Below are 16,505 nucleotides of genomic sequence, written 5' to 3' on the forward strand. Positions count from 1 at the left end.
CAGAAATCACCGGTCTTCTGTGTCCTTCGCGCTGGGAGTTGGAGACTGCAGCTGTTCCTATTCGGCCATCTTGCTCCGCCCATCAGTTCTGTCTTTGGTGATTTACACATAGCAACTCAATCTGTACAACAACCTTATGGGGTAGGTACTATTATTAACCCATTTTTCAAATGAGAAAACTGAGACACAAGAGTTTAATAATGTGCCCAAATCCACAGAGTAGGTACTGGAGCCAGGATTCAAACCCAGACAGTCTAGCTCTCACATCCATGCTTCTAACTGTTAGTCCACACCAAGTTCCAGATGATGTTTTCAGGGAGCTGGTTCTTAGAGTAGCATAAAGGGAATATTGGCAAAGACAGGGTAACTCTTAAGCACCAGAACAAATTTCAAAAAGAACTCATTAACTCCTGGTAAATGCTGTTTTGCAGTAAATATTTCACACTCTTTTTAGATGCTGATAAAAATAAAATATAATATATGGAAAAGACAATAGAATAAATAAACAATGGTTATAGCTGACACCACAATGATGCTGAATGTATAAGGAATTGATACCTCGTAAATCTGCATTTCATTCATGTACCAGCCATCATCTCAAGAGAGACCTCTGAGTTTTGACAGTTTCAGCACTTGAAGTCAAGTAAAAGACCCAAGCTTCACAGACCAGGACCCTGTGTAATGTCTTGGAAGTTGACTGGGGAATTCACTGGGCACCACACACAAAGTGACTAGGCAGTCAGCTTAGAACTCAGGTGCAGAGGTATTGAATAGCAAGACAGAATTTTGCTTCTGAAGGTGTAGGAAATGGGGGGTGAATCTCACCACTGCGAGAGTGTATGGGTTAGGGCTCCAGGGAGATTTTGTGTTCGAGATAACTTTGGTGCTACTATATCATCTGCTTGCTATTTAGGTCCGAGTGAACAGAAGATAATGGCAGAAAGTTTCTGACCCTGTGGGTCTGAGAAAGTTCCAAATGCCTCCCTTTTTGATGCTCCTTCCTGGGGAAGAACCTTCTCTAAGCTTATGTGGATTATTTAGCTGAGCTTCTGAATCCTCCTTACAAATTTAACAAATACACAATCATGTTGGTTGTCACCAAGCGAGTATTTTTCTAAACCTCTATGCAAAAGACTGATTGACTCTTACTAGAAGAGGATTGAGGAGCTGTAGCTTCAGACTTATTATGTGTACCCCTTCCAAGTGATTCATTTTTCTCCATATGTATTAGGAACTAAATTCTTAGCTTTATAGCAATGATAGGATATGAGAAGTTGGTGTCTCTTGATGATAAATTGACTTCTCGGTCACCCCCGCATAGAGAGCAAATAGAATACATTTCAAATGAATTGTTATTTAGACTAAGAAGATTGATCTCTCTATAGATCAGTTCATTAAAATGGTCATTTATGGAAAGATATATACGTTTATAAATGTAGGAGGTGTCCATCGTTTTTCATGGATTTGAATTTACAGGGGCCTTGGGCCTATTGCTTTATTCCATCTTAATGTTCTTGGGTACTTCTTAAGGACAAACTGCAAATTAAAAACAATTCATCTTGTCCTATTCCTGTGTATAACATGATGATTTAAGAAGCGTTTCTCAGTAAATCTGCTAAGCCAGGAGCCTCAAACGGAGGCCCCAGTTGGGTCATTGGTGCTAATGACAGAAAGCTGAGCTGCCAACAGAGGGGAGAAGGGTGTATTTATAGACAGTTCTGTTAGCAGACCCTCCATTTCTTGCATTGTTTAAAATCTTGCATGACTTTGTCCTCTCTCAAGGGGGAAATAGATTCATAATTCTTTTTATACAGTGGTGATGCTCCCTATAGCTATGTACTCCCTGAGGAGCCAGGATAGGATAATGTTAATTATTAATTAAAGAAATACAAGCAGGAGACACTCCTCTGGCCAGCCTCCCTCCACCTAGCATGCCCTGAGATATCTTACTAGATAAGAATTGGAAGTTTCCCAAGTGTATTAAAACATCATTTAATTATTATTATTTTTAATTAGAATGTCTCACTCAAACCATGTGGGACCAGGTAGACTTTTTAAACATAATTTTAATGTGTTCTAAAGGGGAATGTTTTTGTTGTTATTTGCACTTCTATGTTATTCACAATTGTATTTATTCCATAAAGTCAACTGCTTGTATTTTCTTTTAGCTTTCCTAGTCTTGAATTTTACAGAGATATTTTTAACTCTTTAAATACTCAAAGGTAGTATTTTTATATCCAAGAGGCATGCACCTTAGTTTAGTGACTCTTTGGGGTAAAATATTGGTGTCAGACTTGGGCTTACAAACATGAATAAATCACAGTTCCTTCCCCATGGTACCTGGATTTAATAGTCTCTTCTATTCATTTCTTCACTTTTTATTTATATTTTTCTTTTTCATTTATAATTTAAAGTTTCCTATAAATAGTTGAAATGACCATGCACTGAAAAGGGATAACTAACATGAAAACTTAAAGATTTTCTATTTTATCTGCTTTGAAAGTTAAAGAAGCACTCTTGTATTTTGTGAGGGTGAATAAAAATTATTGATTTAAGAATGTGATTTTATAATACAGCACACAATATTTCTGTGATATATAAAATCAATCTGAAAATTAATGTAAGCAGAACCAAATTTAACAGATTAATTGTATGGCCAGCATGAATTTAAAATATCCTTTTGGTCATTATATGTATAATTATAGGCTGTATGGAGATGTAGTTAGCCTAAGAAACCATCATTTGAAGATAATAGTTACTTTAGGTGTAGAAGTTTATTGTATTTACCCCGATTTCTCAGGTAGCATAAATATTGATATATATTCTCAGAGTACATAAGATTTTGTGGACAAGAATGGATTACTTTAAAAATAGTACATTGAAATATTTGATTTGTGGGGAATAAGCAACTTCTGTTCTAATGTCTGTGATGACTTCTGTTAGGTGATATACATCAAATTATCTTTTGTTATCTACCAAAAATAATGTTAACAGTATTGATAGCCATGACTTTAAATTGAACAGAGTGAACATTTCCTTGGGTTCCTCAGTTGTCCAGAAGAGAGAAAATCCAGGAGAGATTCAGGAAAATAGTTCATTCGGAAACTAAAATTAGACGTTTACAAGCCAGAAGAAACTGTGCTTTGCCTGTGTCTGTCGTTTTCTTCTATCTACCTCTGAGAGTTGGGTTGTAAGAAGTTTGTGAAATTTTTTGCAGACTGCATTGTGAGTGGCATCTGTATTTATTAAGCCCACTAATGACTTAGCAGATTCAAGTACTTTGCTTTGGATGGCTTGGTTGTTGACTGAAATGTGCCATCTTCACTTCAGCTGACTCTTGTTTATTTGAAGGCACCACTGAATTGATTAAGGAGATGATGCAGTTATTGTGTCTTAGGCAAAATATGGTTTTCATTCCTTCAACAAATGCATCAACTAAGGGATAGTGTTGCATTCAAGTATAATGATAAGGAGGAGGGTTTAAATCAAGCAGACTTGGTGCCGCTCAAATTCTTTGAAACTTGCTTAATTTGGCCTTTACTTTGTCTCTCTGCAGCATCTATGTTCTCCAGCAGTGAGAACTATTTATAATGCTGCAGAAGTAGGCTTTGCTGGGCACGCCTCAGGTTAAGTTCCAGAATTGCAGCCTACTATCTTTGTGACTTTGAGGAATTACTTAACATCTTTAAGCTGTCAGTCTTTTATCTGTAAGATAAGGATAATAATATTTGCCTCTTAGTTTTGCAGTGAAGATTAAATACATGTAAAAAATGCATGTGCTTTTAGGCAAAGTGCTTGATACATAATAAATCAAATAAATGTCATCAGCATTATTTTGTGTCATCTGATTTGCTTGCTTGACCAAATTGACTAGTCTGTTGTTGCCTAGTTAACTATTTAGTGAAGACAAAATGATGGAATCCTTGTGAAACTTGAAGGGCCCAAATGAACTTCAAGGTCAGCAGGAATTTTCCTGACCAGAACTTTTCCTCCCTACCACACTATTGTGAAGTGTTTCTAAAATTAAAAGGCATAAAGAACTGGTGAACACATTTAGGTTGCCCTGTGTTGGCGGGATTTAAGAGGACTCTTGAGATTTATTTCTTATTTCAATTTTACTACCAAAAGTTAAAAAAAAATTGATACATTGTTTAGTTAGAATAGTTTTATCAACTAAAAAGCTTAGAGTATGTTGTTCTTTCATAACTTTTTGACCGTTTTTTGCAAGCATTCAATAATTTGTTCTTACTGGCATCAAGTAATATTCCTTTATACTAGGATTAAGGTGAAGGTTTTTTTATTTTTTTCTTAATCAGGTAATTTTTTCAGTGCAAAGAGTTTTTAAGCATACAGAGTTTAGGACAGAAATCTGTATGGAAGTACTTTTAAGAAGAGTGTTTTGAAATGTAAACAAGCCCCAGCTAAGGATATTTAACTGCCATAGTCAGAACTGGTATGCATCTGTCACATGGGTGTGCTTTATTCTTTTCCTCAGAACATTGTAACATTGTCTTAAATATTTTCTGCTTTCCCAAAGCCTTATATTATACATGGCAGATATTCCATAAATGTTTGTGTAATGAAGAAATGAAAGAATTGCAACATAATATGCGTATGCCTTTAGAAAGACTATCTTAGCTGCCTTTAGCAGTTAAACCAGTAAGTAATAAGGCTTATTGTAAAATGCATGGCAGTTGTAACCCAGGAATTGTGGGTGTTAAAGAGTCTGAAAGATCATCTACCTCAGTATTCATGAATGATTATTGAAAATTAAAATCCAATGATGCTAATATGCCTGGACAGTCACAAAGTTTGAATTAAAAGGGAATGCTTCCAACCCAGAGCTGTCTGAACTGGTAAAATCCCTTCCTGTGGTGGGTATGCATTTGGCCTTTGGTCCCTTAAAATGCCCTGATAAAATAACTTCTTCTTTCCTTGTGTATATGTTCAGTTATTTAGAATTACTCCTAAAGATTTGTCATATTTGCCTTTTATGCTAAATCAGTGTGGTTGTTACATTTAAAAATGTTTTAAGCTGTGACAAATGATATCCCAGCATACAGTGTCTTAGTAGTATAATTATTCTAATTTTAGTGGACATAACATTCAGCATGGTATAGTTCACCCAGTTAGTATGCCCCAGTTCCTTAACATGGAAATCTATAGGAATACATGGAATAAAATGTCTGTATGCTTGGAAAGAGTTTTGTCTCTCCTTGATATGAATCAGGGAAGGCAAGGACCAAGTACTGAGAAATATTCCGTAATTACTGGGAATGAGTAGAGTAAGCCAAAAAAAAAAAAAAAAAAAAAAGAGTTTTAAGCATTGCTCAGCTCTCACTTTGACTGCTTAGACTAATGTTTACCAAATGCCTACTCTGTGCTAGTCCTCGCTTTAAGAACTTTTCATTATTAATTCACTTAATTTTCACAACAATCTAATAAGGAAGATACTGTAATTATCCCCTTTATCCGATGAGGAAACTGAGGTTAAAACACTGGCTAAAAGTTACAAACTGGAAGAATTAGAGCTGTCATCTGAATCCGGGAAGTCTAACAGAACCCACACTCTGTCACTGTGCATAATTCACTCTTTCTAAATTTCCCTTGAAGAGCAAGGGGTCCCAGATGAAGAAGAATGAAAAAAGCGTGCTGAAAGGAAGCAGCAGGAGATAAGCAAGACAATGAGAGGGTTGGATTTAGGAACAGAACAGAGGTAAGACTGAAGGATAGAGAGAACTCACTGAAATGCACCCAAGTGGAAGACATAGGAGATTTGTGTCTGTGTCTATTGAAGGAGGCTGGATACTTGCTCAGCTTTCTAAGGTTCGAGGCTGGGGAGAAGGGGATAAAGTTAATTGGGGAAGGGTTTCTGCTTTGTAGCTCTGCCTCTTGCACCTGACTTCTGTCGTCAGACCCTTGTCCATCCCCGTACTTTCTTTCAACAGCTCTTTGCTGTGGACTTCACATTTAAACCAAGACTGCAGGTCTCTTCTCTGAACTCCAGACCCACCTAGGTAACTGTGTACTCTGCATCTTCCCTTCCTTGTCTGGTGGAGATGTTAAACCTAACATGAACAAAATAGAACTTTTGGTTTCAAACCCCAATTGTGCTTCTTCTCCAAGCCATTGCATGATTGTTGTTCAAGCCAAAAATATAGCGATGATCTTTGATTCCTTATTTTCCCTTAATATGTCACATCTACCCTATGCATATGTTTTGTTGGCTCTACCTCCTGGAGACATATTTAATCTGGCTGCTTTCTGCACCACTGCCCTGGCTTATGCACAACCCACAGTCATCTCTCGGTCCAGTCCCACAGCAGCTCCCTCAGTGGTCACCCTCTCTCCACTCCTGTTTCTTTTCTCTCCGGGTGCCATAGGACAGCCAGAATGATCATTTTAAAATACAAATCAGATTATGTGCCCACAGTACACCACACCCCCCTTCCTCAGTGTGTTCCTGCAAACAGTACACAATCCAAGCTCCTTATGTTAGTTTATTGATGCCCTGGGACTTGTCTCCGTTCGAGGAGACAACTGCATCCTCCCTGTCTTCTCCTTTCACCCTTCATTTTCTTCACTTCACTTTGACCACTTCAGTCTTCTGTCCCTTCTCTGAATCTCTCAGGCTCATTGCCATCTTGGGGACTTCTCAAGTTTTGTTCTTGCTACTTGGAAAGCTCATTCCCAAATGTTTATATTTAGGTCTCAACTTGGATACCCCAGATCCTCTCTGATGATGTAGATCTAAGCTAAAGTGATGGTGGGGCATACAGGGCAGTGGTGTGCTTATTTATGTATCTGTTTTCCCTACTAGAATGTTCCTGGAGGGGAGGAGTCCTGTTTGCTTATTTTTCAATGGAGTATCCCTAGCACGTAGTTAGTACTTAATAAATATGTTAACAGAGTAATTACGAAGTATTTGTTGATAAATACTTGAAAAATGCCAACATACAAAAAAGTTTAAAATATATGCTAATTTCGTTTATCTAAACTAACTGGATTTATTTGAAATAATCAGTTTGTGTACAGATAGATAATGCTAAGTAAAATGTGAAAACTTCGCTTTTCTTATATAAAGGAACATTCCTTAGTGGTTACATTGTATATGAGTTTGTTTTGCTATCTGTTGTTTCATAGCCAGTACAGAGCATATGCTGGCTAAATTCAATGAATTTGTTTATGAATTTCCAATTGATCAAGTTCAAATTAATGATGCTTTGCTGTATAATTTGACAAAAATTATTTTTGTTTTTCTGAAAAGTGTAACTAAAAAGCCAACCATACATAGGCTTTTAAAAGCATCTAAATATGCATAAAAGGCACACTAATTATCCTGAGAAAATAACATTTTTATAGGTTTACTATCTTTTGAAAATTTGTTTTCTACAGATTTCCTGTTTTTTTTTTTTACCAATTTCCTTTTTTGTGCATTCATTGACAATACCGACTGGATGCAGTTACAAGAGGGCCACATACATTAAAGAAAATTGTTACATTTATTAAAATGGCATCCGCTTTTATCCACTGGCATTAGGAAAGGCAGTAATTTTCTCTGGGAAATGACAATAACAGCAGCAACATTACAGTGGAAAGTAAGACACATTTGACCCTGAATAGCTGTTATGATGGTGTTCATGCTAAATAGCTCTTGAGAGATTGAAATATTTTCCATGTAGTCCCCAGTTCTGTAACCCAGTGTATTGCCACTTACCTGGCACCTCCTTTGTGGGGTTGATGCTTTCAAAGGGAAGAGTAAAAGTGAAGGCAATTTTAGGGCATACAAAAGTTCCTCTGAGCCAGGCTTCTGTTTAGATTGCTTGTTATCGTGTGTTTTATAGGTGGAAATTTAATTGCATCTTGAGTCACTACTTGAAACTGTCCTGGGAACACAAAACTTTCAGTAGTATCTGGGAACAGAATGATGAGGGCCTTCCTCCCTCCCTCCCTCTTTCCTTTCTTCCATTATTCAACTTGTTCTAGCACGTAGCATTGTGCTAGTCATAGGGCAGCTTGGAAACAAACTGTAAGGCAAAGTTTGACCACATGGAGCCCCATCTAGAGAGAGAAATGGAAGCTGAAACCACCAGGTACCAATTCCCAAGGACCAAGGAAACAGGTGAATAACAGCACATATGTGACAAAATGCCATTTGCCCCATTTTAAAAAACTCTTTCCTTTAGGAACGCTTGTGCACTGTTCGTGGGAATGTAAATTAGTACAGCTTTTATGGAAAGTTGTATAGAAATTTCCCAGAGAACTAAAAATAGAACTACCATTTGATCTGGTACTCCCTCTACTTGGTATCTACCCAAAGGAAAAGAGATCATCATATCAAAAAGGTACCTACCCTTGTATATTTATAGTAGCACATTTCACAATAACATAGATATGGAATCAACCTAAGTGTCTATCAGTGGATGATTGAATAAAGGAAATGTGGTATATGTATAGACACAATAGAATACTGTTCAGCCTTAAAAAAAAGAATGAAATCATGTCTTTTGCAGCAACATGGATGGAACTAGAGGCCATCATCTTGATGAAATAACTCAGAAACAGGAAGGGAAATACTACATGTTCCCACTTAGAAGTGGGAGCTAAGTAATGTGTACATATGGACAGAGTGTGGAATAATAATAGACATTAGAGACTGAGGAGGGTGGGAGAGGGGATGAGTAATAAGAAGTTACTTAATGGTAATACCTAATGCATGCGGGGCTTAAAACCTATATGACGGGTTAATAGGTGCAGCCAACCACCATGGCACCTGTATACCTATATAACCTCCACGTTCTGCACATGTATCCCAGAACTTAAAATAAAATAAAAAACCAATTGCTTAATGGGTACAATGTACATTATTTGGGTGATGTTTACATTAAAAGCTCAGACTTCAGCACTCCGCAATATATCCATGTAACAAAACTGCACTTATACCTTTTAAATTCATACAAAAAAAAAAAAAACCAAAAAACTCTTTGCTTTGGGAAGATTGGGGGGTTGAACACATTTGTGGTGATTATCTTCTGGTACAATAGACCCTAATAATTTTTTTCTAGTTTCTAAATTGATTTATGTGCAAACCGTCAGTTTTAGATGTTCATTTGTTTACTCTTTTATAGAAAATACTAAATGAAACCAAAATCACTGCTGTTTCAGAAAGCACAGCACTTGCATGGCAGTAAAAGAACAGCACTCATGATTTTTTCATCAAACCCTTCTTGGAAAATGATTCAGTATTTTCAGCCTTCGTTATAATTGTACAGGACAGCACATAGCTTTGCTTTTCCCTTCCTTTGAAAATTTTAGATTTTTCTCTTCACAAAAAGATGCCCTTTTGATATGGACTGCTGCCCCCTGCCCACCCCCCCACCCCACCAACCCCCGACCTCAGACTGCTCTCTGGCAATGCAGAACACCTCAGTCAGTGTCTGACACCTGCCCCGTGCACTGCTCACTGCTGTGCCTGCTCCTGCTCCCTCGGGACACCTCCAGTGGGTGGGATGGGAGGTGGAGTGGGGTGGAATGTTTAGGTGAAGTTTAACTTCCTTCCAGTGGGCATTTGTAACCAAAAGAGAACCTTACTAAGCAGATTTCTAGCTGAGGGGCATTTAGATTGTATGCCAAGACTTTAGTGGTAGAAATAGTCTATATTGTGTAGACCCCTCCATACCTAATTCTGTGTCTTCCTTTCTTCTTGCCACCCCTTCATAGTCCTTTCAGGCTGATATAACAGAATACCTTAGGTTGGGTAATTTATAAACAACAGAAATTTATTGCTCACAGTTTTGGAGGTTGGAAAGTCCAAGACGAAGGCGCCCACAGATTTGGTGTCTGGTGGAAGCCCATTAATCATAGATAGCGCCTGCCGTGAAGTGGAAAGGGCTCCTTCAAGCCTCTTTTGTAAAGGTGTTAGTCCCATTCTCTCATGACTTAGTCATCTCTTAAGGGCTCCATCTCTTTTTTTTTTGTTTGTTTTTTATTATTGTACTTTAAGTTCTAGGGTACATGTGCATAATGTGCAGGTTTGTTACATATGTATACTTGTGCCATGTTGGTGTGCTGCACCCATCAACTCGTCAGCACCCATCAATTCACCATTTATATCAGGTATAACTCCCCAGTGCAATCCCTCCCCCCTCCCCCCTCCCCATGATAGGCCCCGGTGTGTGATGTTCCCCTTCCCGAGTCCAAGTGATCTCATTGTTCAGTTCCCACCTATGAGTGAGAACATGCGGTGTTTGGTTTTCTCTTCTTGTGATAGTTTGCTAAGAATGATGGTTTCCAGCTGCATCCATGTCCCTACAAAGGACGCAAACTCATCCTTTTTTATGGCTGCATAGTATTCCATGGTGTATATGTGCCACATTTTCTTAATCCAGTCTGTCACAGATGGACATTTGGGTTGATTCCAAGTCTTTGCTATTGTGAATAGTGCCGCAATAAACATACGTGTGCATGTGTCTTTGTAGTAGAATAATTTATAATCCTTTGGGTATATACCCAGTAGTGGGATGGCTGGGTCATATGGTACATCTAGTTCTAGATCCTTGAGGAATCACCATACTGTTTTCCATAATGGTTGAACTAGTTTACAATCCCACCAACAGTGTAAAAGTGTTCCTATTTCTCCACATCCTCTCCAACACCTGTTGTTTCCTGATTTTTTAATGATGGCCATTCTAACTGGTGTGAGATGGTATCTCATTGTGGTTTTGATTTACATTTCTTTGATGGCGAGTGATGATGAGCATTTTTTCATGTGTCTGTTGGCTGTATGAATGTCTTCTTTTGAGAAATGTCTGTTCATATCCTTTCCCCACTTTTTGATGGGGTTGTTTGTTTTTTTCTTGTATATTTGTTTGAGTTCTTTGTAGATTCTGGATATGGAACCATAAAAGAGCCCGCATTGCCAAGACAATCCTAAGTCAAAAGGACAAAGCTGGAGGCGTCACGCTACCTGACTTCAAACTATACTACAGGGCTCCATCTCTTAATACCCTCACCTTGGGGGTTAGGTTTCAACATACGTATTTTGGAAGGACACAACGCTCAGGCCATAGCACTCCCCCACAGGTGCTCTTTCTCTCTTTTTCTGTCTCTCACTGTCTATCTCTGTCTCTTTATCTCTCTCTCCCCCTCTCTCACTGCCCCCGTTTTCCCCCTCTCTCCCTCTTCTCTCCCTCCTCTGCCTTTTTGAGCCTGGTGAACACTTAAGATTTTTATTGAAATTACCCACAAATGGTTGGACCTGACATCATCTGAGAACCTGTTCAAAGTTTCCATCCAAAGTTTAACGTTCCATAGAGTGATTTTCAAACGGCATTACAGAATTGGTATTGGGCCCATTTAAATACAAATCCTGCTTTGCCTGAAATAATGGAAAAGTATAGGTCTATACTATGAAATAATTTCCTTTAGGGGACCTTCTACATCACTGGTTGATACCTTCAATAGAATTTTATTGTGCCAGACACTATTCTAGGTACTCAACTATGTCACTTAACGTGATAGACAAAGATCCCTGTCTTGTGGAGTTTACATTTTGGTAGGGAAAAACAGACCTTATATAATACACATAACATATGCACAAGCTAATGTATATGGTAGAAGGTGGTGTAGTATTGTGATGAAAATAAAGTTAGTACGGTGATACAGCAGGATAAAGCAGATAGGAGTGTGGGTTGGAGGTGTGGCAGGTGGCAGGATCAAATGAGAGGACTGGGCGAGTCTCAGTGAGAAGCTGTGATTTGGATGAAGACTTGTAAGAGGTGAGGAAGTTAGCCAAACAGCTGACTGGGGGCAGAGCATTCCAGGAAGAGGGTACAACTAAGGCAAAGTTCCTGAGGCAAGAAGACACCTATGGTGTTCAGGAACAGAAAGGAGGTCCCGTGACTGGTGCAGAATGAATGAGGGCAATGAAGTCAGAGAGAAAACAGGTAGTCAGATCACATAGGACCCTGATGGACTTTTTAAGAACTTTGGCTTTAATTTGGAGCAAAATGGTGAAGCTACTGCAGAGGTTGGAATAAAGAATGATGCGATCAGACTTAGCATTTTAGAAAGAAAACCCTGGCTGCCATGGGTTTGGAATAGACTGTGAGTGAAAATAGCTCTGGGGGAGGAGGAGGCAAGAATAGAAGCAGGTCCTTTGTAAGAAACTATTGTGAGGTTGGATTCTCAAGATATTTTGGAGGTAGGGTCAAAAAAAATTTCCCAATGGAGGGAAAGTGGGGTGTGAGAGAGAGGAACCACGCATAATGCTAAATTTTTGTTAAAGGGAAAGCATAATAACTTGAAGAGTCTAAAACTAGGTCTAAGTATAAACAGCCAAAAAGAGCACAAGGCTTTAAAAATTTAAGCAGTGGAGGAAGGTGACAAGACAAACAGATTCCTGTCTCAAGCTGCTGTCACTTCCCTCCCCATGACTAGATTCCAGAATATGGGTCTTCCCAGCCAGTGCTTCTGAGCACCGCCTTTCTTTCTGCCTAAAACTCTCTTCTCCAAGATCTTTGCATAGTTGGCTTTTTCACATGCAGATCTTAGTTCTCTGAGAGCTCTTCCCTGACCCTGCTTCCTGAAGTAGCTGTCTTCCCCAAATCTCTATCCTAGTACTCTGTGTTTGTTTTGTTGCCTTTGTTGTACAAATCACCTTCATAGAATATCTTATTTGGTTTTTACTGCCTGTCTTCCCCACTGGAATGTGGGCTCCATAAACACCCAGATCTTATCATTCCTGATTGCTACTGTATCCCCAGGACCTAGAACAATATCGGGCACATAGAAGATAATAACTATTGGGTGAGGAAGTGTTTTAATATTAAAGTAAATTACCAAATATTCATTAAACTCCTGCAGGGAACACAACTAGTCAGTGTTTGAGGGTTAGTGAAATATTGTCATGTAGCGTTTTTGGGCAAAAATTGAAAACAATACTGTAAGAAATAGGTAGAGAAATCACAAGACATTCAATATGTGATTCACTGACAGATAAGTTGAGGAAAAGGTAAATTGAAAGAGACTTGCAGAGTGGGAGAATTTGATATTATAGAATTATTGGCCTTCAGAATTAAAGGGATCAGCCTAACAATATACACAGGTAGAGCTTTGCAAAATCTCGTTGAGCTTTCTCTGAATACCTCCAACAACATGAGCACATTATGGTGCAAAGCAGTATATTCCAATCTTTGCCATTTCTAATTATTGCAAAGCTATTTTTCATTCCGTGAAAGGAAGAATAGGGAGTATTTGACTAGGCAGAGAAGAATAAGGAAAGTACTGCTGGCTAGGGGAATGTGTGGGCAGAGACACAGAGCTGACAGAGCTCTGGGCCAAAGACAAACTGAAAGGGTTTCTGCATGGGAGGAGAGGGAGAGGAACTAACTGTCATCTCTTTTGGGTGGGCAGAGAGAAAAAGGTCTGAGAAGAGTAGAATATGCTTCATAAATAGTGGACTAGAGCAAGATCTGATATCAATTTTAGATTATTTAGGGCAATTAAAGCCCCATTAAAAATTCTATTTCTGTTAATAAAGCAGTATGAATTAAATATCCAGGCAAATCTGAAAGTGCTGGTTCTAACAAATTTTTTTTTTAAATAAGAAAAGCATCAAATTTCAGTGAGAAATATAATCACTTATACTTGTGGAGTGAATAAGGATTCTAAGTAGGAGGCTGACCTTTGCTTTCCTGAAGAAGAAAAACACTTGTTTCAGAACAGTAATAATTTTTAAAATACACAGTTCTGAAGTAATTTCCTTAGGGATATGAAAAACCCTGTAGATGGTGGGATTCATATGGAATGAGTGCAAGTCATATCTTTAGAGCTTGGAGTTTATTGAAAAGTTTGAATTGGAAAGCATGTGGCTATTGGCCTCTTTTGCTGAGAGAGACTATCTTAGTCCACTTTTTGCTACTATAATAGAATACCTTAGACTGGGTGATTTATAGTGAACAGAAATTTATTAGCTCACCGTTCTAGAGGCTGGGGAATCCAAGATCAAGAGGGGGCCAAACTCATTTTTTTTTTTTAGAAGGAGTCTTGCCCCATCACTCAGGCTGGAGTACAGTGGCACAATCTGGGCCCACTGCAACCTCTGTCTTCCAGGATCAATCAATTCTCCAGCCTCAGCCTCCCGAGTAGCTGGGATTTCAGGTGCCTGCCACAATGCCAGGCTAATTTTTGTATTTTTAGTAGAGATGGGATTTTACCATATTGGCCAGGCTGGCCTCGAACTGCTGACCTCGTGATCCACCTGCCTCAGCCTCCCAAAGTGCTGGGATTACAGGTGTAAGCCACCGCACCTGGCCCAAACTCATCTTTTTATAAGAGCACGAATCTCACCCGTGAGGGTGGAGCCCTCGTGGCCTAGTCACCTCTTAAAAGTCCCACCTCTTAATACTGTTACAATGACAATTAAATTTCAACATGATTTTTGAAAGGGATAAACAATCAAGCCAACACAGAGACTGATTCTTTGAGAGCCACATAAAAGCTAACATCTGTAAACTCATGGCCACTATAGTCTTCCAGATAATTTTCCTCATATACACTATTTATTTATTTATTTATTTATTTCAGATGGAGTTTCACTCTTGTCCCCCAGGCTGAAGTGCAATGGCACTGTCTCGGCTCATTGCAACCTCCACCTCCCAGGTTCAGGCAATTCTCCTGCCTCAGCCTCTCGAGTAGCTGGCAGTACAGGCACGCACCACCACGCCTGGCTAATTTTTGTATTTTTAGTAGATACAGGGTTTCACCATATTATCCAGGCTGATCTGGAACTCCTGACCTCAGGTGATCTGCCGACCTTGGCCTCCGAAAGTGCTGGGACTACAGGTGCAAGCCGCTGTGCCCAGCCTTCTGTACACTCTTACAAATGCTGTAGTTTGTGTTAGAATGGACCATTACCAGATTTTATTTTCTGCCCTGAAATTTTGGAGATATGACAGCACTTCATCTAATCAAAACCATTCAGAAGTGTGACAAACCTTAGACAGCTGCAAATACCAATAATAAACCTTTTGTATACAATCATCAGTGTAATTTGTGGGTGATTTCAAGGATAGATGTTCTGTCAGGAAACACTGCTTTAGAAACAAAAGGGAAGTTAAGAGGGTTTAGCATTTTTATCAGTGTTTTCAAACTAACAGAAAAAATGAACAGAGCTCCTTTATACCATTGAATGCATTTCAGGTTAGCTGAAGTGAAATTAAGTCAAGAATATTGTCCAAGGAAATATCAAGTTACCGTAAAGGTAAATCCATCAAGAATATCTAAAGTCAGAGAGAGAAGAAAGAACTTAGTATTTATCTATGTATGTTACTTTATGATTAGTAGATCCAATATGAGAATTAATGTGGTGCTTGAGTAATGAAACACAATTGTTTGAATATATTTGACTAGTCCCCATTGTTAGCAACCAGGTTCATCACACTCTGAGCTTTAGTTCTCTCATTTGCAAAACAAGTCAGAGGATTGTGGCACAAGTTGAACTAGAAAACGTCTAAGGTACATTCTACCGCTAAAAGTTGAATTTAGAAGATGCGGAATTTAGTGGAATTCTTATGCATGTTTCTTAATTTGTTTTTCTTGCAAGAGATGCTATAAACTTTTACACGTAGGTTCAAAGAATCGTTTCTGCTTTGAAAATGGGCCTGAGAGTCACCCAAAGAACATCTTGAGGATTTCATTGGATTTTCACATCAATATTGTTTGCTTCACTTTACTTTTCTAATGTCTAGATGCCCATAGGTTTCCCAGGGTGGAAAGAGAAATAAAATAACTTTTGGGAGGTTTAAAGCAAATTGCCACTGGATTGTCATGATTTGATGTTAGCTTTTCCAGATAGGTGACTGTGGGAAATAACCTGACCTCTCCTCCTGCACCCGCATGTCCCTTTCTTTTCTGTCACGTGATTCCTTTCTTTCTGTATTTGCAATAGGATCATTTTTGGCTTCTGGCCCAGGTTCATCTGTGGTTCCACTCATATCACTCTGGCCTATCAAAATTCTATTGATGCATTTTAAGCTTGAGTTTCTCCTTCATAAGAACTACTGCTAATACTGACTTTTCTTTGCTCCCCTTTTACAGGATTTACCACTAAATTTCAAAGTACCTTATTGTTTTTTCCCTCTTATTTTCCCCCAACTGCTTATAGGCTCCCTTTTTTTTTTTTTTTTTGAAACAGAGTATGGCTCTGTCACCCAAGCTGGAGTGCAGTGGCACGATCTTGGCTCACTGCAACCTCCGCCTCGCGGGTTCAAGCGATTCTCCTGCCTCAGCCTCCTGAGTAGCTGGGATTGCAGGCATCCGTCACCATGCCTGGCTAATTTCTGTATTTTTAGTAGAGACGGGGATTCACCATGTTGGCCAGGAAGATCTCAATCTCTTGACTTCGTGATCCACCTGCCTCAGCCTCCTGAAGTGCTGGGATGATAAGCGTGAACCACCCAGCTGGCTCCTTTTTTAATGCATTATATATTTATATACTTTGTACC

At 38.8% G+C, this 16,505-nt stretch overlaps 1 protein-coding gene across 1 annotated transcript in view; it reads left to right on the forward strand.

Moving 5' to 3' along the window:
* Window positions 1-8,049: 8,049 nt before the first annotated feature.
* CCDC85A (coiled-coil domain containing 85A) overlaps window positions 8,050-16,505 on the forward strand; it is a 55,660-nt gene continuing 47,204 nt past the window's right edge. The window contains exon 1 of the mRNA XM_011941833.1: window positions 8,050-8,122. Within this exon, the coding sequence (XP_011797223.1) occupies window positions 8,050-8,122 (73 nt within the window). The remainder of the gene's footprint in view (window positions 8,123-16,505) is intronic.

The sequence above is a fragment of the Colobus angolensis genome, unplaced genomic scaffold, assembly GCF_000951035.1.
Source record: "Colobus angolensis palliatus isolate OR3802 unplaced genomic scaffold, Cang.pa_1.0 Scaffold201, whole genome shotgun sequence".
Taxonomy (NCBI): Eukaryota; Metazoa; Chordata; class Mammalia; order Primates; family Cercopithecidae; genus Colobus; species Colobus angolensis.